The 25,986-nt window shown below is 42.3% G+C and overlaps 1 protein-coding gene across 6 annotated transcripts in view; it reads right to left on the bottom strand.

Annotated features, from left to right (window-relative positions):
* Positions 1 to 1,827: 1,827 nt before the first annotated feature.
* TBCK (TBC1 domain containing kinase) overlaps positions 1,828 to 25,986 on the bottom strand; it is an 80,813-nt gene continuing 56,654 nt past the window's right edge. For all 6 annotated transcript variants that reach the window (XM_083756422.1, XM_083756425.1, XM_083756423.1 and 3 more), the window contains exons 22-26: positions 25,613 to 25,774; positions 21,808 to 21,983; positions 17,288 to 17,463; positions 12,479 to 12,638; positions 1,828 to 2,886 (exon numbers count right to left, since the gene is read on the bottom strand). In XM_083756422.1, coding sequence (XP_083612548.1) covers positions 2,776 to 2,886; positions 12,479 to 12,638; positions 17,288 to 17,463; positions 21,808 to 21,983; positions 25,613 to 25,774 — 785 coding nt within the window. In that variant the 3' untranslated portion in view covers positions 1,828 to 2,775. The remainder of the gene's footprint in view (positions 2,887 to 12,478; positions 12,639 to 17,287; positions 17,464 to 21,807; positions 21,984 to 25,612; positions 25,775 to 25,986) is intronic.

Below are 25,986 nucleotides of genomic sequence, written 5' to 3'. Positions count from 1 at the left end.
GTTTTTCAATATCCTTCTTAAATTGTGGTGCCCAGAACTGGACACAGCAGTCCAGGTGTGGTCTGACCAAGGCAGGATAGAGTTGTACTACTGCTTCCCTTGATATGGACACTAGACTTCTGTTGATGAAGCTTAGAATAGCATTAGCTTCTTTTGCTGCAGCATCACACTGTTGACTCATGGTTAAGCCTGTGGTCTACTTGGACCCCTAGATCCTTTTCACATGTCAAGTCATATGTTCCCCACCCTCTATTATGGGGAGGGGGAGCACCATGTACACTACTTTGAGCTTGGAAGAAAGGTGTGATAAAAATAAAACAACTTTTTCAATTCCAACTGTTCATTGCAATGATTCTACACGTAAAGAAACAAGCCCTACTTTGCTCTCCCCACCTTCCTTCCTCATCTGTTTTCTGTCGTGTCTTTTAGATAGTAAGCCCGAGTACAGGGACTGCCTAATCCAGGGGTTGGCAAACAAAGGCCCGGGGGCCGGATGAGGCCCCCCAGGCTCGTAAATCCGGCCCACGGACCCTGCCACCTGCTCGGTCAGTCCCTGTGCGCTGCGCGGGGGCGGACTTCTGCGACACTGGCATGGCTTCTGGGTGGGCGGAAACGTTGGCAAGGCTTTGGGTTGGCTGCAGGAAGTTCCTGTAGCCAATCTGAAGTGTGGACACCTTTGGATAGGCAGCGACGCTGGCGTGGCTTCGGATTGGCTGCAGGAAGTTACTGCAGCCAATCTGAAACCTCACCACCCGCAACTGAGGTTAACCCAGCGCGGCCATGGACAGAGAGGCAGGCGGGCAGTGCCATGGGCATCATGACGGGCGTGTCACAGGGCTTCAGCCAGAGCTTTGCGGGCTTGCTGGCCCGGGCGCTGCTGGTAGTGGCACGCTTGGCGGCTGTGCTGAAGCAGCTAGAGGGCGAGTTGCGCGACGCATGCGTGGCCTGCCTGCTGACCTGGCCGCAGTGTCTGGTGCACACTGCCTGGGAGCTCCGTGGGGATGGGTTGATGAAGCAGCTGCTGCTCGTCAACACTGGTGAGCGGACGGCGTTGAGATGCGCTCCTGAGTGTGTGCAGAGTGTGTTCCTCCTCCAGGTCCTGAGGCAGCTGTGGGACTGGCTTGCTGGGTATTTATATTTTTCAAAATATAGTCCAGCTCCCCACAAGGTCTGAGGGACCGTGGACCGGCCCCCTGATGAAAAAGGTTGCTGACCCCTGGCCTAATCATAGCTTTACAAAGGTGAAGGATATGATGAAATCACCCATGATAAGATTTCTGATTTCATAGAGTTCTGATGGCTTCCTACTCCTATGGAAATGGGAATGGATCTACTCCATCAGGGCAGAAGATTGACATGTGACAGGGTGGGAAAATGGGCACTCTTCTCTGGTTTCCCTTTTAATCTGAGCTGGAGGAGAATCCAGGGCCTGTTCTTTGGCTTGGGAGAATGTTACTGGTATCCCATAGGACTCAGTAAGGGAGGAATTGCTGTCGGCTTAGGGGAAGCATCTGGCTTGTCACTCACATCTTCCCAGTCCCACAATGATTGTTCTATCACCTTTGGTCTTTGAAGCACCAGCCATCCTCCAACCCCAAACTAATGAGAGAATATATATATATGTGACTTGCCCTTTATCTAATGTCTTCATTTGAAAGTAAAATGTGCTGCAATACTGTGTCTAGAAACATAAAGAAAAAAATCACTGTGGTCTGAAACCCAGATTAGGCAACCTCTCTTGTGCACTTGAGATGTTATTGTTAATCTTCACATTTCAAGGGCTCCTCTCTAAAAAAAGGAAAAAATTGTTATCATGCCAGGCTCTGATTACGGTAAAAACAAACTCAGGACTTTATTTTAGTCTATTGATGCAGACACTGAAAGCAATAGGTCTTATAATGCTGAAAAACATAAAGGTGAAGACCGCCAGAGTGTTCTCCACCTTAAGCTCTCCACACACGACTGTTTTCCTTTTGACGCTGTCTGTAAGTTGTTGAAGTAGAGATATTTCTTCGGAGTTTTATAATTTGCAAAAAGCAAATTTAAAGTACATTACAAATCAAAAGATAGAGCCTGAACATGTTATCTGTGAGGTTCGTGCACAAGGCTATACTTTTTACGCAGACGTCATTTGTAAAGATATTCTACCTATGCACAGGAAGAAAATGAGAAGTTCATTTATATCAAAGTTAATATTCAGACATTTGCAATTTTTCAAAGAAAGAAAGGTTAAACATGGCTTAAATGAAGTATTTGATAGAACAAAATGTTTTTTTTAATGTTGCCAAGAGTAGAGGCATGCTATTTTATTGATACCAATATCTTTAAAAAAAAAAAGAGCACTAGAAATAGAAAAACAAGAGAAATAAGACAACAGAACTCTTGGAAAGGGAAATGTGCAAGAGCCCAACATTTATCAGATCTGCATGAGTTGATTGCATCCCATTAATTTAAAGTGTTTGCGCTCTGAAACATTTACTTTAAAACAATTCACTTATTTTTGCATGAATACTTTGAGAGAATGTGTGCGGATTTTTAAAATAGCACAGTTGAAGTTCATTGCCAGGATGATCTTAGATGACTTGGGGTGACATCAAACATTCCAAAGCTCCACTTTTTCATCCAGCAAAAAGGTGAAAGGGAAGAATACTACAGTATTTCCTGCAAAATCACGATGGAAAGCCATAAAAAAATATGTGTTGCTATTGCAATGCAGATGCCGTAATGCCCATAAAGAATCTTCTCGTATTGTTGATAAAAATGCAAGCTTCTCACTCATATTTGTGGAGAAGGAACTGTCAGCAGACCAGTTGGCTTGATTTTGTTGATGCCTCCATCCAAAATGCAAACCCTTGGATATTTGACTTTCACCAGGTGAGCTGCAAACTGAAGCAGAAAGACCCAATGTCAGGAAGATGCCTATCATTTTTGAATGTGCACATACACATTAGCACAAAGCAGCAAGGTGGCTTGCTAGGATACCTGCATCATCTTATTAATCAAACCACAGTATTGCTTTACAAAATTATTTCAAGGTATTTTGCCTGTTCTCTATAAAGACAAACAAACAAATACAGAAACAAACAAACAAACAAACAAACAAACAAACCGTACTGTGCTGTTAAAAGATTAAAAGTCGTTGCTTTCTTAAGGCAAGGGGTCGGTGGTGAAACATGTGCTGAAGGACCTATGTTCCATCCTGGGCAAAAAAGAAAAGGAAGGCAGGAAGGCAGATCGGATAACAGGTGATAGGAATCTGAGGCAAGGGGGGAGAGACAACACCAGGCTAGATATGTGCTCCAAAAATGAAGACGACTCTTGCCCAAATGACAACAGATGCCCAATAAAAAGGCAAAGTAATACAAATCAGGCAATGGCAGTGGAGGCTAGTTCATTAGGGCAAATGGGGCACTGTCCCAGCAACCTCCGTCTGCCTTCCATCAGCCCCCACCTGCCTTCTTACAACCAGACCAGGTTGTGGCTGCCGCCTTCCTCCTTTGTCTCAGTTCTGCAGTCAGGACGATGGAGAGGAAACTAGAATTTGTTGGCTATGCCTGCGATTAGTTCTGGTTCTGCCAACTGCTGGGCTCCCTGCCTTCCACCCTACCAGCCACTGTGGAGTAACGGATAAACTTAGAAACAACAGAGAAACAACTACAGGACATTCAGAAGACACCAGAAGGCAACTCTGTACAGCGAAGTTTGTAGTGTTTGATGTTTTATTGTGATTTTATATTGCTGGAAGCTGCCCAGAGTGGCTGGGGAATATAAATGATAAAATGATAATAATGATAATAATTGCTATACAAAGATTAGGCGAAACAGTAAAAGAGGGGTTCATTGGGTTTAAAGAGAAACAACAGCCATTCTTGTGTTTATGCTGCATAATTAAACTGCTTTAAGTAGAGGTTGGATGGCCACTTGTCATGGATGCTTTAGCTGAGATTCCTGCATTGCAGGGGGTTGGACTAGATATCCCCTGGTGTCCCTTCCAACTCTACAGTTCCGAGATTCTAAGCATACTTTCTGTCTTCACCCCCCCTCCATATTGCTGCCTGTTGTGTGCCTTCAGGACACGGCCTAAGAAACAAATGGTGAACCTGCTGTATCCTGAACTCCAGCTTCCATGAGTCCTAGCCAGAACGGCCAATGGGCCGGAATGATGGGAGCTATTGACCAGAAGCTACTGCAGCGTCACAGGTTTCCAGTCCCTGTGTTAAAACCTCTCCTGTTGGGTGCAGATGATCTTTTTGTATGCCACAGCTTCTCATGTTGGGCTTGAACCACCTGCAGAGTTTGGTGAACAATCAAAGTACACTGTATACCTATGCAAACAGAGACACAGCTGATCACACAGATGTAGAGTACTGAGTGTAGCTGCTGCTAAACAAACCACTTTAGCAAAGACCAAGGCCAAACAACCTTGGCGTCTGTGTCTCCATTCAGGTTGCTGCCAGATCGACAGAAGGGCGCTGTCTGTGGTCAGGAGAAGGGGAAAACCCAGCGAAACATCGGCTTTACTGTTACCCAGGGGACGACACTGCAACAATGTGGGTAGACCAGAAAATACAGCTCTTTGCTTCCTTTGCCAAGAATCCGAGTTTTGTGTTGCTTTGGCTACAAGCAACCTTAATGGACTTTCCATTGGTACATTTCAGCCCTCAGCTTTCTGTGGCCTGTGATAGCATCGCATGTCTTCTTAAATCTCTTCTCTGCATTCATTCAGCCCACTCTGAATGCCCTTACAGTGGTACCTCGGGTTACATACGCTTCAGGTTACATATGCTTCAGGTTAGACTCCGCCCACCCAGAAATATTGCTTCAGGTTAAGAACTTTGCTTCAGGATGAGTACAGAAATTGTGCTCCGGTGGCGCAGCGGCAGCGGGAGGCCCCATTAGCTAAAGTGGTGCTTCAGGTTAAGAACAGTTTCAGGTTAAGAACGGACCTCCGGAACGAATTAAGTACTTAACCCGAGGTACCACTGTACTGGAAAACTCCTCCATAGTCTCGCCCTTGCAATTTCTTCACTCTTAAGTCCCAATGCACTCCTGCATGCAACCTTTCCCAGTTCCACCCTACCCCTGGGTCATCTGACAGTTGATTATGCCCTTTATTCTTTTCTGCCTCCTATGCTTTTCAGAACACCTACAGGATATCAGCTCTCATTTGGTCTCAAAGCTAATATTTTCCTTGAAATTCCAAATCATCCATTCATCCACCTTATATTTTCAATATCCCAAGGCCCAATTATAAATTAGTCAAAGCAACTGAAATAAAAACCATAATCTTCCCATATTCTTTCTGGGTTGAATTTTAGACTGTAAACTCATTGAGGCAGCACCCTATCATCTTCAACTCTTGTAATGCACATTGATGGTGGCATAGCTGTTAAGGGGAATGTAAGTTATTGTGCAGAAAAACCAGCCATTGTGCACATTCACCAGGCCTCACGGAAAAGGTGCATATTAACCTTCCATGCAGAAGGAATTGTGCACATTTCCTTATCACTATATAGTAGAAGGTCTCCATTACGATTCCTATGTAGCTTGACCCTACCCTGTTATTAAGCTTTTTTCCTTATGCATTGACCCGTATACAAACAAAAAACTGGGCTGATGAAGTCAGTCTTTTCTACCTCTTTGTCAGTGGCTTGGAAGGACCCCTAGGTCACCCTACACTACAGTATTTCCACGCATACCTGGGAGATGCATCTGAGCACCAAAGGGAACCTGCTCCCAAGTGGTTGCAGCTGCATATGAAGGGGCCATGAATACAGAACTGCAACCCTTGAGATCTATTCATAATTTCAAGTGAAAAGCCAACAGAACTCCAGTTATGTATTTTACGGCTGTGCCTTTGGCTTCCGCTTATCCAAAAGGCAACTGTGTGTCCTGAAAATTTGCTTCTCGCTCAGAGCTGATAAATCTTGCGCTGTGCTATTCTTCCATAATGCCCAAGTAATCATGATGTAGTAAAACAAGGATTTCACTGAAACTTTGACAAATGACCTTTTAAACCTCCCAACGGGACAAAGGGCTATTACTACCCTCATGCTGGGAGACCCTTAGCAACCAGGCTGGAGCGGATCTGTGACAACCGCTGAAATATCAGCTGTAAGAGAGAGAGAGCTCAGCAGAGTACTGCAGAAGAAATGTAGTGCCTTTTGCTAGCTGGGTGGTCCAAAGGATGAGGAATACTGCAGAGAAAAGAAATGGCAAAGAGCTTGAGTGGAAAGGGACAGAATGTAAAATGTGACATGGAACTAGGTGGTCTTGTAAATAGAATTCGGGAAGATATTTATTGATGGAATGAAGGACAGCGTGTGCTTGCATGCATCATTTTCACCAGAGAAAGACATCCATGGATGCCATTTGAAAAGGCGACAAATCACAATAACTAACAATGAAAGCAGCCCCGCTCTCCACCCAATTTAAAAATAGTCATGCCTCATGTTGCGTCTGCTTCAGGTTGCATTTTCTCAGGTTGCGGACTGCTGAAACACGGAAGTACCGGAACGGGTTACTTCCGGGTTTCGGCAGTCGTGCATGCGCAGAAGCACTAAATCGCGCTTTGCGCATGCGCCGAATCGCAACCCGCGCATGCACAGATGTGGGTTGCAAACACTACGGGTTGCAAACGTGCATCCGGCACGGATCACGTTTGCAACCCGAGCGTCCGCTGTATTGGATTATGTCTAGGCTCCATCTAGGTTACTATCCAACAGCACCAAATAATTGGCTGAGGCCATGTTTCACATTCAGGTCTCACTTGCACCAAGAAAAGGTCAGAGGTGATGCCACACAGGCTAGTTGCTAGAAAGACATGGCATCTTCTCCACCTGTGCTTTCTACAAAGTAAAACACTGCTAGAGGAACATTGGCGGTTATTGCTAATTTCCTTTATACAGTTCCATCGGTGTGCATGGCACTTTACATAGTGCCAACCCGGCTAAGGAGTTGAAGAATGTGCAATTATTTCACTTACATGTACTTGGAACTTAGCTCTGGAAAACTAACTGCAGGACCAGGTGTAGCCAATGTGGTGCCCTCTACATTTTGTTGGTCTCCAAATGCCACCACTAGCAGCCAGCAAAGCTGATGGGAGTTCAGCGTTCAAGAATATCCAATTACCCCTGCTATAATTATGGGTATGACTAGGGGGTTAGTGCTAAATGCTCCCCCCCACCCTACTAATGATGCTAAATGATGATCACCCCTGCAGTCTAGCGCTTTAACTTTTGGCAACAAACATGGCTGTGGCTGCAGAGGTTAAAATCACAAAATCATAGAATCAAAGAATTGTAGAGTTGGAAGCGACCTGAGGCTCACCTTGAGTTTATCTCCTTCTTGAACCTCAGATATGGAGAGATGGGTAGTGCTACTCCACATTTTGCCACTGATAAAGACAAGAGTCAGAAGGTTGGTCTCCTCCCTAGCCCCTTCTCTCTGTTTCTTAAAGTGCTGCAAGCTTCCAGAGGCAAGCTGGGAGACATCCAGGGTCTCAAATGGTGTCAGGTGCGGCAACATCACCTTGGCAACCTAGCAGCTATTCAAGCGTTCTTGGTCTCCATCCAGTTCCTTGGTCCTTGTGCTAATGATGATGGCTGGCTGACCCCCCTCCCCAAACTGTCCTGCTCACTGGTTGATGCCAGGAAGGCAGGGGCTGCCTCGACTGCTTTCCCCACCTCTTCTCTCATTGCTTGGGGAGGAATACCCAGGGCAGCCTGGATACCGTTTATCTGCTTTAGAATGTATAGCTCTGGCTTCTTGCTATACTCACGTATCAGAAGCTAAAATCTTGTGTTTACAGTTCTACTGTCAACTATCACGTTCCTCAATAGAAGGTAGGGTCAAATTATGTTTATGTCCAGACTGCTGAGAGCAGTAAAACTTAACATCTTTCATGTATGTTGGTACATTAGACACATCATGCACTTGAAGTGTATACAATGGAGATTCCATTAAGGGAGGGGAAAACTGTTGAGCAGTAAGTGGACTAAGGCCAAATCCTGGCACTTCATTTCTCTTACAGACAAGTGTAAGGGAAAAAAATGGAAGATTTGTGAAGGCGGGTTGGCTAAAAAATGCAGTGGAAGCAAACGATGGTACTTTTCTACATCATTGGATCTTGGTGTTTCTTGGGAGCATATTGTTAAATGACTTAATTCAATGATAATGTTTAAGTAATTACGGTCCAATATGTTCTTATACAAGAAATCCAGAATGAGGTCAAGCAATCCTTCAATGCCCTATCAGAACACAAACCCATTTTCGGAATTCACAATATTTCACTGAGATCATGATTACCAAACACTTATAAAATGTAGGCCACTTTAATTCAATTAGCTAACTTTAAACATTTAAAAATATATAATACCATAATACCCTAAAACCACCAAGACATCTAAAAATATAGAGCTGAAGTCAACTAATATTTACTCAGGGTAGACCCAGCAAAAATTAATGGCCATGACGGATTTGGACCCACTGATTTCATTGGGTCTACTCTGAGTAAAAATTGTTTGACCACAGCCCACTATAGCAGCAGAATTAAAAACAATGGGTGGCATTCAACAAAATTTACTAAGTAGACCTATTCACATGAATGGACCTAGTATAGTCGTGTTCATGTGTCTGCTCTCGAGCATGACTAATGTTGGATACAATCCAGTATCAACAGACTCAAGCAGCTCAAATGCACAAAGCACTAGTAACATCACAAGTTGAAAAACAACAGCAGTTAAACACCAATTACTAAATTAGCCGGTAAAATCACTTTGGACCAGAAAGGTCCAGAAAACCTGTTCAGAAGTCATCAGTGTGGGGACCATGTATACGTGGGTAGAAAATCTGAGATGCATGGGGCTACCTAAACATATTAAGCCACTGGCTGTTCTGCACTGATTCCACACACCATGGTGCACACTCTTAGATCCCTATTAGTTTTGTAGTTGACTACTTATTTAACAAAGTCAAACAGTAAAGATCCTCTGGTGATCAATGACACTGGAAACATGTTTCTTAGATGTGGTTTGCAGCTGTACCAACCCTGAAATATGATGGTAATGAGGGAGATAAGTAGTGAAGAACAGAGTATGGTAAAAATGCACTTTTCACTCAAGATCAAGGAAAAATTCCTTGCATGCTCAACTGGTGAGGAATGTACACTTTCCACTCCATAATTTCAAGTATAAACTGACAGGTATAAGAGTCTAAGGCACAAGGAGTTTAAAGTTCCCATTCATCTGCACAGATGGAAAAATATGATAAGAGATAAGGCTACCACAGACCAGCATACGCCAAAAGAAAACATTTCTAGCTTAACTACTTTAAATTTGACCACACTTACTGCAGATCAAACTGTTTACTTAAAAATGTACAAGTATTTATTAAACAGTTCTTCCAACTTTTCAAAGTGGAAAGATCTCGCCACCACCAAAGACTGCTTAGTTAGTAACTTGCTGTAACAATTTATGTTGTGTTTGTATAAAATACACACAGTCAGCTCGGGTGGAAGGAAGCAGTTCACAGGGTCTTCTTACCTAAACTGCAAAATAATCCTAACTTTATTTATACAGCCTGTCCCTCCTTCCCACCACCTTGAACTTTACAAGGGACAATATACTTGGTGAAGCGTCCATTGATACAACTGCAAGAATACTATTCTATGTACTTCTCTTTCAACACCGTTCTTGGTTTTGAGGCCAAAGGGGAGCAAAATAGAATGCAACTGGGTCCAAACTAGACATCATATGGCAGATGTGTAACCTTTCCCTGATGCCTGTTTCAAAATGACATAAAGCTACAGTCTTAGGACGCGGGTGGTGCTGTGGGTTAAACTACAGAGCCTAGGACTTGCTGATCACAAGGTTGGCGGTTCGAATCCCTGTGACGGGGTGAGCTCCCGTTGCTTGGTCCCTGCTCCTGCCAACCTAGCAGTTCAAAAGCATGTCAAAGTGCAAGTAGATAAATAGGTACTGCTCTGGCAGGAAGGTAAACGGCGTTTGCGTGCGCTGCTCTGGTTCGCCAGAAGTGGCTTAGTCATGCTGGCCACATGACCCGGAAGCTGTACGCCGCCTCCCTCGGCCAATAAAGTGAGATGAGCGCCGCAACCCCAGAGTTGGTCACGACTGGACCTAATGGTCAGCGGTCCCTTTATCTTTACTTCCTTCTGTGCTGAATCAATGTATGAAGGGGGAAAGCAAGGATGCAAATGCTGGCTCTGTCTCCTGTTGCCCTCCATGAGTTTGAGGTATAGCGTGTGTGTGTGTGTGGGGGGGGACAGACTGCTCTACCTATGTTGGCTCCCCGCATGATGCAACAGGGTTTTAAATCTTCCTAGGTAGCCTACAAAAGCAGACCAGACTCTCCACCAAAGATGTTATCCCTCCAACCTGTGAAGGGCAACAGTGATGGGAGGTGGAGTTAAGTTTGCTCATCGTTGCTCCCTCATTTCACCCCACTTTGTGTGATTTAACGCAAAAATACGATGCCTGAAAATTGTTTGTGGCTGGCTGCAGTTGGGAGTGCAGGAAGGAGAGGGAGCTTACTGCACAGCTGTGCACCCTCAGGTTCCAGGCGTGAGAAACGATGTGGAGAAAAGCATGAAACCACGGTCCACTGGGAAAAGCTTAAACAGTCCCTGTTGTTCCTCCACACTTGGCTCAGCCTCAGAGAGACGCCTTTCATGGGGAGGGAATCCCCCAAATCTGCTGGAAAACTATTTCACGCATCCACTGTGCAATGGTGGGTGCATTGATTCAGTAATTAGTAAGCACCGAAAATATTCTACAATGATCATTGTGATGTGAACCAAGATACTTTCTTTTGCTGTTGGCCAAAGGAACAGTTCCCACATGGAAGGGTCACCAGGCACATTTGGAAACACGTCAGTTTCATAAGGGAAAGAGACATTTGCCAAGAATGTGTCTGTTTCCTTGTCCTTTATAATATGCCAACAAAACCTCGTGCAAAATCATGACTCCGACTTTTGACTTTTTGTTTGGAGTTGGTTGCCCATCTCTCCCTAATGGCGAATATTTCTCTGTGCTAGCAAGAATTGTGATATTTTGGTATTTGGAGCGAGGTATTTAAAAATTGTTCCAGAAAATGAGATTGTAATATTTTGGTAACTTTTCAGGCCAAAAACAAATGGCTGTGATGATCAAAAGTTCGTGCGCCATAACCACAGACAGCTATAAAAACACTGTAGGGTAAAAAGTTCATTTAGCTTAATAATCACCCCCTCCTGGCCTGAGCTTCCAAAGTTGTGTCCAAGAAAATGCTGTTCCCAGAGTAACAGAGACAAGAATGGCTAATTATTATTGTCAACAGATTAATAATGTTAAGCTTGAGCTTCTTTTTCACATTAAGAGGATTACTTCTGCACTGCAAAAGGACAACCCTGTCATTTCAGATCACAGAGAGTCAGCTTGCACGTCTAAGTGTATTAATAGAAATATGACAATTCTTCAGAATTAGTGCTCTTAGTAGATGCAATTAACGCACTATGCATTCAGTAATGTGATCAGTTTCAGAAAAGGTGTTGTTTACCATACCGGCCATTGCAATATTCTTCCCCCCACCAAAAGAAAGAAAGCAGAGATGTTTCTGTTCACTCATCTTGAGCAAGCTGTTTTGCTGGTTTCCTTGTTTGTTGGCTAGACGAAGAGGCCACACTCACATTCTCTGAGCTACTTTAGTGATGCTGGAAACCATGTGAATTCCATTGCCCAAGTAAACAGGGTCCTTCAAATAGAGAGTTTGTGCCACACAAGAAAGAGATGGGGGAAACCTGCTCACAGACATAATCTAGCTATCTGAAGACTGTCATAAGCAAGTGCTTTGAGACATTAATAAAATCAGACCTGCTCTGATTTTAAGCGAATGTGTGCAGTTACCCTTAACACACAAATCAAGTAAAAACTGACAGAATTGTAACACCAGTGTTGAAACACCCCAGGAACTAAATTAAACCCTTACCACCACCTCAAGACTCCGTCTGTTGTTGTTGTGAGTTACTGCTGCCAATCCATTATGCATTAACATATTCAAAACACTGCAATACCCCCCCTCCAATTAAAATTTTTCAGGGCAGTTTACAACAGCTCATAAAACACAGTGAATAAAAGCTACAATGAAATCAGTAGAACATTTAACAGCCAAAACCACAGAAGAAATACAAAAGCAACCATAGCAAAACCACACACAAATACATAAGTGAATAAATTTCAGCGACGCTCTTCCATGTCTTATCATGGAACTGGTTTCGTACATGAGATACAGATTAATATCCCAGTAATCTAAAAAGTTGTATGTACAGACCAAGTCTTTATTTCTGTAGAATTCTGTCCAGAAAATTACACACTACCGTACCACTAACTAGCTGTTACTGTTAAACCTTTTCATCCTTGATAACATTGATGCCATCACAGAAAACTTACCAGTGCTGCATTCTTTGCCATCACAGAAAACTTACCAGTGCTGCATTCTTTGCCACGTGTCCTACAACCACGACAACTCTCCCTTTAAAGCTCTGAAGAGTGGAAGTAGCAGGGCACTGGATGAGGTCTCCTTCAGCAGTGAAAGCCGATCCAAATGGGATGTTGATGCTGCCAGATATATGCCCTCGATTAAAGCTGTGCAAGAAGTAGGTCCATTAAGGAAATCAAGGAGGAAGAGAGGAAAACCAAGCTCTGAATATCATTGTCCTTTATTCAATTTAGTACCCAACCTTCACCGTAAGGTCTCTGGGGTGGTTATAGCAACTTAAAATTTATATTAAAAACCACAGGAATAAGGTGGGTCCTGAAAACACTTGTTTCAGGTGTGAAAGACCAGGATAAAGAGGTGTCTTCAACACACAACCATAAACTGCATCATGGAAGCGCCAGACACACCTCTTTGGGGAAGGAGTTCCACAATTTGGGGTCTGTCACAGAGAATGCCCTCTCCTGGGCCACCACTCCCTAGACAGTCACACAGATAGAGCCTTTTGCTGCACCTCTGAATGAGTGCCTGAAGTGCAAAAGGAGCCAGAGGCCTTTCTTTTAGGCATCGTCGGCCAGAGGGTGTTAAAGAAGGACCGAACATTTTTTATGTATGCAACAACAGCAGCAAGGATACTTGTCGCCAAACACTGGAAAACCCAAGATTTGCCCACACTGGAAGAATGGCAGATGCAACTGATAGACTATATGGAACTAGCAGAAATGACTGGCAGAATCCGAGACCTGGGAGAAGAGGCTGTGGAGGAGGACTGGAAGAAATTTAAGGACTATTTACAAAAATATTGTAAATTGTATGAGTGTTAAGAAAGATGTAAGATTATAAATAATATGGCACCATTAAGTTAGTTGAAAGAAATATGAAGATAAGTGAAAATATAAGAAAAGATAAATTTTGGATAAATATTATGCTAAAATTAAGCTTTTAAGGTTTGGGTAAAAATATCTAAAATTAGGGACACAATATTGGAAAATTATAAAATAAGAATTGAAACAAGGTGATAAATTGCTGGGTAAAGTTTGATAAACTTGGAACGCAGGACGAGAGATGCGAGGAAGTCCAAAGAAGCGAAGAAAATATGGCTATTGTAAAGTTATATGTTATTTTGTCTGTTTTTTTTCTATTGTATTAAGAAAATCTTTAATAAATATCTTATAAAAAAAAATGAAGTGCAAAAGGAGAGCGCTCTGCAAATGTTGACTGTTCACATGGGATGAGAGTTTTAAAAGCCACAAGCAAGTAATAGAAAGTGGCCTTATACTGAGTCAGGCCATTAGTCCATCGAGCTTAGAATTGTCCATACCAATTTGCAACAGTTCTCCAGGGCTTTTGACTGACAGGGATCTTTCCCAGCCCTAGGTAGACATGCTAGGGATTGAGCACCATGTACTCGCAAAGCCCATACACACCTAGATATGTTGCATTTGCAAGAACAAAAGTTGTTACCTGATGGGGAGGTAACAAACATTGAAGTTTGGGTGCTAAAAAGATGAGATTGTCCACAATCAATGCCATAGTAAGATAAAGAGATCCTTGGGATCTGGGACCATGATGGGGCCAGATGTGAAGCCTCTAGGACAGGCATAGGCAAACTCGGCTCTCCAGATGTTTTGGGACTACAACTCCCATCATCCCTATCTAACAGCACCAGTAGTCAGGGATGATGGGAATTATAGTCCCAAAACATCTGGAGGGCCGAGTCTGCCTATGCCTGCTCTAGGAGCTGGAATATGGTCCTGGGCCACAAGTTGGTTACCCCCATGTTAAGATATTTTTAAAGTTATTGGTTACCTTTTCATTCATTGTAAGTGCAAAAAAGTTAGCTTCTGCATTCATGCAAGTGATATGCATTCAACACGCATTTTACAGAAAACATTTTCAAGTATGATTTGTGGTGGTCAAATAGTCATGGTTTTTCAACTCGCGCTCACGTTATGTCTTCAAGAGTACCGGGTGCCAAAGAAAGCTACTTTTTATTCTTGGATCTAGAATGAATTGCCTTGGAAAGGCTTAGAATTAATATAAGATTAAGAGATTCCTTTAAAAATAATTCATTTGAACAGTTCCATCTGGATGACTGTAAAATTTATACTGCGGGAAGTATGACGTTTGTAAGATCACCAATAAACTAAACCATCCCACTTAGTTAGCACAGTTCATTAATTTCTAACTCGAAGGAATAACTATTTCTTGCATTCCAAAATTTACAGACCCATAAATCTATGGAGTCAATGTATATATTTCAATATGACATGGTAATTGTAAGACATGACAAGGAGAAAAATGCCTTTAACCTTAAGAAGGTCAAATACAGTTACTTTTTTGTATTGAAGTAGTTGCATTAGTCACTATGCACAGTTCAAAAAGTCTTTTGGATTCTTTCTCATCTTAGCTGGTTATCTTAACCACTCCATTGCTGAGATGATTACAAAAGCTAGAAATTTATGCAAAGGAGGTTATAGGACCATAAAGAAATTTTGCTGGGAACTTCATGAAATGAATGGACCACCACTCATGTTTTTGTAATGTGCTTAATGAAAGGAATTGTAGACAATTTCTATAGAAATAAAAATATCACTTAGATGTTACCTTAACCCCCCCCCCCCAAAAAAAAAACCAAAATCTATGCTCATACCATTTAAACAGTGGTTTCCAGTTATGGCTTGGATGTGAACTATAGTTAGGTTGAACAGGTTTCTCCATTTCGATGACACAACAAACTGTGTTTGCCATGGAGCAGAAAGTACAGAAAGGAGTAGGAGTGCCCTTTATGTTTCAGTAATGTGTAATTAAACATGCAATGCAGTTATCCACTCTAGACCTGTAGCTCATCCTATCTGAACAAATCTAAACGAGCAATGTTTAGCTTCTTCTGGAAAATGTTGCTTCCTGTTTATTTCTTGCACTAAAACTCAACTTTATTAATAAACATTTAATCACACCATCTGGAGGGCCTAGTTTTAAAAGGTTTATCTGCCTTGCCTTGAATTGAATAGGTGCATTAAATTACAATTAATAGTTATTACTAGCAAACCTGCTCACATTTCTGGGTTTTTCCTCGACATGCCAGGGAAAAGGGAAGGCAAAATTAAACAGCTTTGCTATGAATGCATTCGGCTTAAATATTAAACTCTTTCAGGAGAAAAACCTCAGAAGACTAAACAAGAAAGAGCTTTTGATACTGAAGCCTATGACTGACAGGAAATTTCTACCGGTGTATGAAATTAATAAACATACAGAAGAAATAAATATACTTTCATGCTTCTTTGACCACTGAAGGTTGGGTTTTGGCATATTTTCAAGCTATAGCTGTTCCATTTTGCTTATATAAAGTTGTGATGTAGAACAGTCTCTACCAAGCTAAGATAAAAGGATAACTTTCAGGATATAATCAAGGGTAACTTATTTCTGTCTGATATGACTCAACAGGTGACTACTAGGAAGGCTTCTGCAAGATTTCAAGTGCTATCACCAATGCTATCTAATATTTATATGTCTTATAGCACTAATATTCACAGTGATCATCTGTAACTTCGGGTTGAGTGTCTTTAAATATGTTGATAACATATATATTTATTGTGGCACTCAAGAGCTGTCACAGGTCCTGAACCAGTTTTCAGAGTCTGTGTTTGAACAAAGTGCACGAGGGAGACCAGAATAAATCAAATCTAGACAAGTTGGAGGTGATGTTGGTAGACAGCTGCTGCAGTTTAGAAATGCTTAGCTTGGCTGTGATTAATGTTTTTTGGGGGACCCTTTCTGATCAAGTAAAACACATGGAAGCCTCATTGATGCAGCACTAGCTCTTGAGAAGCAGGTCAGAGTTGCTGCTAGGAGTGCATTTTTCCATCTTTACCTAATAAGGTTGCTTTTCCCCCATTGCTGGACAAGTCAGACCATGCAATGCTGATCTTCTGCAATTTCCAGACTTGGCTAATGCACTCTCTCTGAATGGGACTGTCCTTGAATATAACCTGGAAACTTAGAGTGGGGCAGAATGCTGCTGCACACCTCCTGACAGATGCTGAGTGCATCTCCTGAATGCACTTTCTACATCCTCAATAAGATGCGGAAGTAATTCTCCTTGAAGTCCATTATGCTTCTCTCTATCATGTATAATGACGTGGGTGGCACTGTGGGTTAAACCACAGAGCATAGGACTTGCCGATCAGAAGGTCGGCGGTTCAAATTCCCGCGATGGGGTGAGCTCCCGTTGCTCAGTCCCTGCTCCTGCCCACCTAGCAGTTCAAAAGCACGTCAAAGTGCAAGTAGATAAATAGGTACCGCTCCAGCGGGAAGGTAAACGGCGTTTCCATGAACTGCTCTGGTTTGCCAGAAGCGGCTTAGTCATGCTGGCCACATGACCTGGAAGCTGTACGCCGGCTCCCTCGGCCAATAAAGCAAGATGAGCACCGCAACCCCAGAGCCGGTCACGACTGGACCTAATGGTCAGGGGTCCCTTTACCTTTACCATGTATATTATAGCCTAGTCCTCATTGAGATGGTCAACCTGCACTTAGGCTTTACAAGTTCAGACTGCAGGCAGGAGACTCACGTGAGCAAATGCTCCACCAAGTCAAATAATCTGAAAACATAGGGTTTACAGATTTACAGGGTTTACAACATTAGATGTCAGGGAGAAAGAAGCCAGGCCAAAAATATTCTCCCAAACTCGCCAGACCAGTTAAAACTCCCTGCTGCAGCAATGTAGCACTTTCGGTTGAAATTGGCAAAGTATATAGTAACGATCAATCTATGACTTTTCCATTTAGAAGGATACTCCTCGCTGTTACGGATGTCAACGATAAGCAGCTTGGGCTTGCTAGATTTTGTTTTCTTTGTTGGAGTCTTGAAATGACCAGGTCCTGTCAATTCACACAAGTCGATCAAATCTTCAGCTGAGATCCTTGGTGACACTTCTGATTTCAGATCATTCAACTTGATAGAATCCCTGGACTTTTAAATGGAGACAAGAAACAAGACAATATAGATTTTGCAACACAATGCCTTCATGCAGCATTGTGCGCAATCTCCCATTAACATTAAGAGTAAACATTGTTTCTCTGACAAACTCCAAGCTATTTTATGCTCTGACTCCCATGGGGCCACAAATAATACAAGCTCTCTCCCAACACACACATTCCATTCATCACGGTGACAAGCATTTTTGGTATCTCTGAGATATTACTCAAAGCAGAATCCACATATCATCCACCAGTTTTCAATGAACAACTAGATGCTAGACTATGCAGAATGGGTGCTACCGGTTGCCTGAGATGTTTTGTGTAATCAAAGCACATATCCCTTCTACTTGAAATATGGCAACTTGATGCAAATCACACAGGGAAACTGCCATCCAAAGCCTCATTTACAGCTTCCTCCTTGACTCAGTAGAAAGGTTAGCCTCATCTCTTCTACTACTGAAGGAAAGAAATCTCAGCTGCAAAGCTTCACAGCAGATAGCAATCTTACGTACCCATATCTTACACAAGCTAAGAAGAAGAGCATATACGTGTGGCAACCAAGGAGATAGGAACAAAGCAAATAGCACCACAAGGCAATTGCAGCTTATATATGCGGCTACCCTCTTCAGTTTGATTGATACTGCATCCTTTGGGTAAAACAATTAAACATAACATAGGGGGGAATAAGGGAAGACAGACAGCATCTATTTTAGAACTTTACTTCCTCTATAATGATGACACCATCTATGTCTAATATATCTGCCCAATGGACTAACCCTAGAGGATTATTTCTCTACTAGACATGAAATTTAATACTCACTGTAGGGCTATTTTCATTCTTTTTTTAAGATGAAGAATACTATTTTTGTGATAAAATATACAGCTTCTTTACTAAACCATGACATAAAACAGTAACACTCCACAAACAGCATTATGCTGTGCTATATTTGCTGCCAAAAAGTCTGCATCCACTAGCCACATCTTTTTATACCTAAAATTACTCAAATACTTACGAAGAAATAAAACTCTGCTAGGGCTAACCTTGCCAAAAGCATTACTTTGGCTCTTACTGTAAGCAAACAAATTCAGGACATTTGAACACCACAGTATTCTATTCCATAAAGCATGCCTGTGTTCTGCATTGTAAACTGTGGGCTGCAACCCAGAGTGTTACTGGGTTGGTCACACATTGAGTCCCCCAACCTGCATGGTGGCAACATCTCACCATGTTGCATAGCTTCTTGGAGGCAAGTGTATTAGCTCCTTCCTTCCCTCTATGTCAGTGGTTAAATTCTATTCAAATATATACTCTCTCTCTCTCTCTCTCTCTCTCTCTCTGTGTGTGTGTGTGTGTGTGTGCGCGCGCATGTGTATGTCCTAGACAACTGCTACCAGGCCAAGTACACAGTTCATAGTCTAGCCTAGTACAAAGTAGCAACTCCTTGATTTGTGAGTGCACACACGGCGATACAAACACATTTTTCCAGGTTCCTTACTTGCAGACATGACCTTGCAGCTGTTCCTTTGCACACTAAAACACATATGTGCCTTACTTATGTGTTGCAATTTAGGTGTACACTCAAATGCAATGGGTATGATACAGCCAGCCTTAAGTGCTCTGAAATCACATTCATTTTAATGAGTGAGAGTTAAGTGTCTGTTTAACTCACCCCTCCACCCCGCCTGCTGAAATGAATGAGACATAAAACTCTGGCCGGATTTTCTGTACCCTATTTTCTGAAGCGGCCTCTCATCTGCTATAAAACTTCAGTAAAGAATACAGATGTGGACAAGGGGTAGAGCTACGAACAGTGCTCTCTTTGGGACTGTTATCCCTATAACATAGAACCTCACAACTCAAAAACAACAAAACCTGCTTTCTCTCCCTCCCTCTCTATATGGTCAAATTTTGCAATAGTAAACTGATAAGCTGCTGTGGTGCCTCAGTGGAGCCCCAGTTCTCTCTCCCCCCCCCCCCCGCCACTTCAGAAGAAATGAAGCCACTTCAAGCACTTTTGAAATGAGGTATGGCATGTGCTAGGACAGAGAAAGACAAAAAAAGTGAAGAAAAAGAAAACAAGGGAGAGTCCCACTGCTGACCAAGTATTTGTTTTTTCTTCTGTATAACATACCATCAACATTTGCTCTGCTGTGCGATAATGGTCTTTGGGAGTTTACTTTAGGAAGTGATCAGCACACCTCGGAGGAGAAATGCTGCTCATGGCATGAAAGGAATTGCAATTTCATAAAGGAGGCATCTAGTGTCAAGCTGTTGGGGTGCAAAGGGAACTGTGGAAAACCATCAAAGGAGTTCTGCCGATAAGGCTATCACTTGGCTCCAAAAGCGCAAACACCTTGCCCAGGCAACGTCTCTTGGCCTTGTTTGTCAATTCCGTGCATTTCTTATGCTTTGGAACTCCTCGAAAGGGCAAGCAACAATTAGTTGCAAGGCGCAGCCAATGGGATAGTTCAGGGGTTGTTTTTTTCTAGCCACAAAATATATGGTGTGCTTTATAAAATGTGAATATTGCATGTATCAGGATCACACACATCACTCCAAATGAGCAAGGCAAGCTTTCAAGAGACAGCATAGGCCAGGGACTTGTCAATAATCTAAATTAATCTATCTAAAATCTATCTCCTTCAGTACAAAGCTATTTGAGGAGGACTGAAAACACCACACTTGTTGGCATCTGTCTGTCTTGAGAGACATCAGAGTGCGCCTCCAGGGGTGAAGTCAAACGACTGCTCTATCAGCACCAAATTGACCTTCCAAGGATGTAAGTCTGGCCAATGTGTATGGAGGTCTTGGGTTGCCCAGACGACAAGACCCCCCTCACAGCCTGGCTGATGTGGTCCAAAGGAAAGCAGAGCAATATGTTTGGCATCAGCTGGGCTGCGGGAGTTGCTGGAAGGCACCATCCAACAGTCTTGGGGACTCCACTCTGGATTGTGTAGGGTTTAAGGTAAAGGTAAAGGGACCCCTGACCATTAGGTCCAGTCGTGACCAACTCTAGGGTTGCAGCGCTCATCTTGCTTTATTGGCCGAGGGAGCCGGCGTACAGCTTCTGGGTCATGTGGCCAGCATGACTAAGCCGCTTCTGGCGAACCAGAGCAACACACGGAAACATCGTTTACCTTCCCACCGGTGTGGTACCTATTTATCTACTTGCACTTTGACATGCTTTCAAACTGCTAGGTTGGCAGGAGCAGGGACCGAGGAATGGGAGCTCACCCCGTCGCAGGGATTCAAACCGCTGACCTTCCGATCGGCAAGTCCTAGGCTCTGTGGTTTAACCCACAGCACCACCCTTTTATCTGCCCCTAAAGCACCACATTAATAACTGAGTAATTATGCTCTAGGTAAAAAAAAAAGCAAATTCAAAGAGACAAAAAATGTATTTCCTAAATTAAATAAAATAAAATATTCCTAGGCTAGTTCCAAAGGTTTATCTGAGATCACCCCACTCCCCAGGCCACCACCAAAGGCCATTTCCATTGCAAAGAAATGTTTCAGTATTTAAATTAAAACAAAGGTTAAATTTTCATAATTGCTAAGAGAGAAGCTATCTGCTTGTTGAATCAGCAATCAGCAGGTTGGATACAGTGAGTAAGCCATCAGAAAGTGGGGCCTTTTAAAATAGCACATTCCACAAATTCCACAGGAGAGGGAAATGGATTCTTTTTTGCTATTCTTTCTACATGAAGAGAAGGCTTACTCAGAAATTCTGTGACTAGGCCTCAATAATCTCTGTTACAGGAATAAAAGCCCATGCACAACAGAAACAGTATGATTACAGGAGCAGGGAGAAGCCCTGGCACAAGATGAAATACTTTCATTGGCACATTCTTCAGAGCAGTTCTAGGATCAAGATGGTACTGGAACATAAATAAAAGGTCACGTGGCCATCAAACCACAAAACAGCTCAGAAGTTCAAAAAGTTTGGGGAGTCAGGGAAGTTAAAAACCCAAATTAGTGTGCTCATGAAGAACAAAGATATACACTTCAAACTCCAAACAATAAATAGCTGAGGTGGTTTAGTCAAGCAATGTCGCAATGAGAAAACATCTATACATAGCTGTTAACTGTAAAATGAAGGAAGAGACATCAACAAGGAATGTTGACATCAGCAACTGGATTTCTTGTTTGTTTTTCAGTTTATTTTATTGATTTTAAAAAGAAATATATCCTTTCTGCAGAATGGTCTCAGTGAATACATTTTTTTTTTAAAAAAATTAAGTCAATAAGAGTATGTTTAGCCTTAATATTCTGTTCTATTTACCAAAAAATAAAAAATAAAAAAAATCAATGTAAGTTGAAAGTATAAAAACTCACCAGATCGCTCCTGGGAGCATCCTGATAGTCGGATGAGAAACAAGACATTAAACTTCTTGAACAGTTGCCTTCTCCGGCTTGCTTGGGATGCTGTGCATATTGCCTGTATGTGGCACTCTTAGGAGTCCAGCAGAATAGATTGATTGATTCACGGACACAACGTTCTATGTCGATTTCTGAAAAGAGGACCGCAAGCTGTAATGGCTGACGTGGTGGATAGTGAACCTTGGGGAGATCAAAAGAGTTTTGGAAAGCCAAGAACAAACCTTTTTTGGTGGGAGGAAATCAAACCACATTCCCTGGCTCAGAAATAACGGGAAACCAGGGACTGTGGTTCGTTTTGCTCCTGGCATGATCAGGGGAAGAGCCAAGTGCACACATTTTGCTCTGGTGGATGCGGCCTAAAACCTAAACTACTTTTAAGACTCCCGCTACTTCTTAAATCACTGACATCTAGCCTGGAAATCATCTAAAGGCTACTCAGCAAAATTAAACAAGCCTCGTTAATGGACTTATTTCCTGTAGGTTTAATGACATGGAGAAAAGAATCTGTTGCCTAATTCTTAGTGGAAATTTAGCAGCTGTATTTTGTCAAAATGAAGCAAATCATTAATCTTGCTTGATTTGATAAAACGGTCACACCTGGCTGGAGAGACATTTGAGGCTGCAGCAGCTTATATTCCACGCTGCAACTCACAATCACATATTACACTTCCGTAAAGTGTTATCATATGATAACTGATAAATAGCAAAGCCCTACAGCCTTGAGAAAGATGCCATAATCTCCAGCCGTCATTTTAAACTTTCAGTCTGTATTTCACAGGGACGGCAGAGCACATGGAGCACAAAGTTAAGAAGGAACACAGGTGACAAGAGGGGAATTTCGCAGCAAAGCACTTGAGCTCTTTTCTGCAAAGAGAGATCACTGGAAAAACAGAGCGCTAAACAAGGGATTATTGACACAGAAAATGTTTCATTAAAAGTGTAGCAAATAGTATATATAAATGTGACAGAGCGTTTCTTTTGCATATCATTAAATCCATTCCAGAAACCTGCTTCTTTCTGGCGACCCTGCATGCGAAGAGGAAATTTAGAAAAGATAAATTGCTTGACACTCTTAGAAAGAATGCATGTTAATAGCATTGGCCTGGCCTTTGAGTCCCAAGCATTTTATTTAATGTCCTACAAAACTTGCCCCAGGCACACAGACAACACTTTGGGAGGAGAAAGTAAGATATCAAGAGGTCTGCTTGCTTGCAGAAGCCTTTCCTTTTCACATAGTTTTCCTGTGAACACACATCTTATAGCTAGGTAGGGCTCTGCCTATTAGATACTGCATTGCTTTCCATCTGACACGAAAACGTTTTCACTAACTGATGTTACTATTTACTTGAAAATCCTCCGTGTTTTCTATTGGTTGAAAATGGCACACGATCACACTGCAATGCTGCACTGTGTCGCACCATAGCGATTTCCTTTTTAAAAAAGTAGTTAGGTAAAAGATTAAGTTCTGAATTCTTGTCAGGTCCAATTGTATGTCTTTGGCTGCATTTGCGCAATTGGTAAGCCAAATAGGAATGCATCTTTGGCCCCCATGACCCATCCTCACACTGCAGAGGAGGAGGATGGAGACAATTTGGCTTGGGCCTGGCAGGCCAACAGCAGTGCCCTGAGGTTTGCCACTCCTATTCTAACCCCTTGGAGGTCGCCCCCTTACAATCAACTGGTATATACAAATTATACGAAATAATAAAATAAATAAATAAATAAATAAATAAATAAATAAATAAATAAAATGTATTATGTGCAAATGAAGCTGCAGATCTTTTGAAAATCTGATACAAATGGATCTTGTCTGGTTTTTCCATTTAAAAACAAACAAACTTTCATACCCCAAATCCTGCGTTATCTATATACACATACATGTACATACACATAAACACACACATAGTTAACAAGTAGCTATTCATAAAAAGCCTGGAGGCTTTGTATGTATGGAGAAGCCAAATATGAAGATGCTGATAAATGTATCTGTATAGAAGCTCGTAAGAGATATTAAATGCCAGGTAATTAGTCTATATACAATATGACCAAGTATACAACAGCCAGGGAGCTGATAAGAAAGAGCGAACGAGAAATTGTTTGGGGTTTCTTCATCCTTAGAGCTAAAAACTAGGATTGATAGGCTTGAATATGTGAACATCACATATATACAAGTGGGAAATGGGTATAATTAAAGGATTCAGAGCTTTAGGTAAAATGGCATCAATCTTGCAGGCCTCAACATTACAGAACAACTTCAGCAAGCAGGTGTGTCCTAACAAATCACTTTCTATCTGTACCAAAGCCAGCTTCACTACCCCATACTTGGCTGGAAGCTATTAAATATTGGCACGTAGGCATAGCTTCTGTTCTCAAATACCATTATTCACCTTTGATGAATTTTTAGAACTGTTTTATAAACACATCTGCCTCTTGCTCTCTTGACAAAGGCATCAAACACAGGTGATTCAAGAATACGTAGGGGTAAAAGAACAAAACAAAAAAAAAACCCTTTCATAAACAAGCGGCTCTTGTGTCTTTTTCTTGAAAGTGAAACAGCAACGAATACACCTTCCTGGGAGGAATGGCGAGAGGCAAGTCAAGCATGTGACACTTCTCCTCCAGCCTTCTCTGTCTGCAGGGACAGCTTCTGGAAAAGCTGTCAAACATGCTGCCTGCCATGTGAGCAACGTATAAGGAGGTCAGTTCCTGCCTCCTCGTAAAGGGAGGCTTCGGATTCCAGAGCTGCTTTCAATGTGATGCACACTTGTAGATATTTTCTAAGGCAACTGTTGCTCTCCAGTTCCATTAGAACCTATGGTGAAAGGTAAAGGTACCCCTGATTCTGGGGTTGCACGCTCATCTCACTCTATAGGCTGAGGGAGCCGGCATTTGTCCACAGACAGCTTCTGGGTCATGTGGCCAGCATGACTAAGCCACTTCTGGTGAACCAGAGCAGCGCATGGAGTGGTTTGCTAGTCTATCAAAAGGTAATGAGATTGCATCAAATGAGATTGTAACGTTCTGCTCTGGAGAAGGCCAAACACACCCTAGTTAATCAACTGTGTGGAAAAAAATGAAATCAAGACAAAATTGGTTGCTAAGATTTAAAAGGAAAACATAATACTGGAGTCCCAAGCTCAAGAGGAGAGCTGGGACATGAACTTGCATGTGAGGCAGTTAGGGCCCTTCAGAAACATAATGCAACTGTAGGAATGATGCCACAACTTCAAGGTCTGCAGGAAGTCTGGGGCTCATTGTACCTGTCAGAATGGAACTGGTTACTCACCACAGCAAATGAAACTGCAACACATATTACTGGAAGATTTATTAGGAAAGGTGTGTGGTTTCATACTATGGCATGCCCAGTTAATTTAATTCAAGAAAGAGACTGAGAGCCAGTGTGGTGTAGTGGTTAAGAGCGGCAGTCATGTAATCTGGGGAACCGGGTTTGCATCTCCGCTCCTCCACATGCAGCTGCTGGGTGACCTTGGGCCAGTCACACTTCTTTGAAGTCTCTCAGCCTCACTCACCTCACAGAGTGTTTGTTGTGGGGGAGGAAGGGAAAGGAGAATGTTAGCCGCTTTTCCCATCTCAAAATATGTCCTACAATTAATTCAAACTCAGCTCAGTAAAATGCAAGGACCCATCTATATTAATATTTTCCATCACCCTTCTAAGATCTTACACTCAAAACCCAAAATTATCAACAGAAACTTCATGAACCGTAATGGAAGACATCCAACATAGAAACTTGCAATACCTGGCAAATCAGAAAACAGCAAAATGCATTCGTTGAATCCATTAGAGAGAAGTCGGTCCCTCAGCTGCTGCAGAATAGCCACTCCAATACAGAAAGGGAAAGAAGAATTCCCAAGTAGTAATGTATCCCACAGATGAAATATTTTGTGCAACGGAAAGACATCTGCAAGGTGGGAAAGACAGGAAAATTATGTTTAATTATCTTGAGAGACTAGAAACCTCGCATGGCACATCAGTAGATCAAACCAAACTAGTTTGTTGATCATTATGTTTAGAAAAGGTTGTGTTGACCTGGAACTGTTGACAGGAGTAGTCAATGTGGTGGTGTTGCTGGACTACAGCTCCCATCATCCTTGACCATTAGCCATGCTGGCT

The sequence above is a fragment of the Podarcis gaigeae genome (assembly GCF_964106915.1).
Source record: "Podarcis gaigeae genome assembly, chromosome: 9".
NCBI lineage: Eukaryota > Metazoa > Chordata > Lepidosauria > Squamata > Lacertidae > Podarcis > Podarcis gaigeae.
The sequence above is the reverse complement of the archived record's forward strand: the minus strand, read 5'-3'. Positions and strand labels throughout refer to the sequence as shown.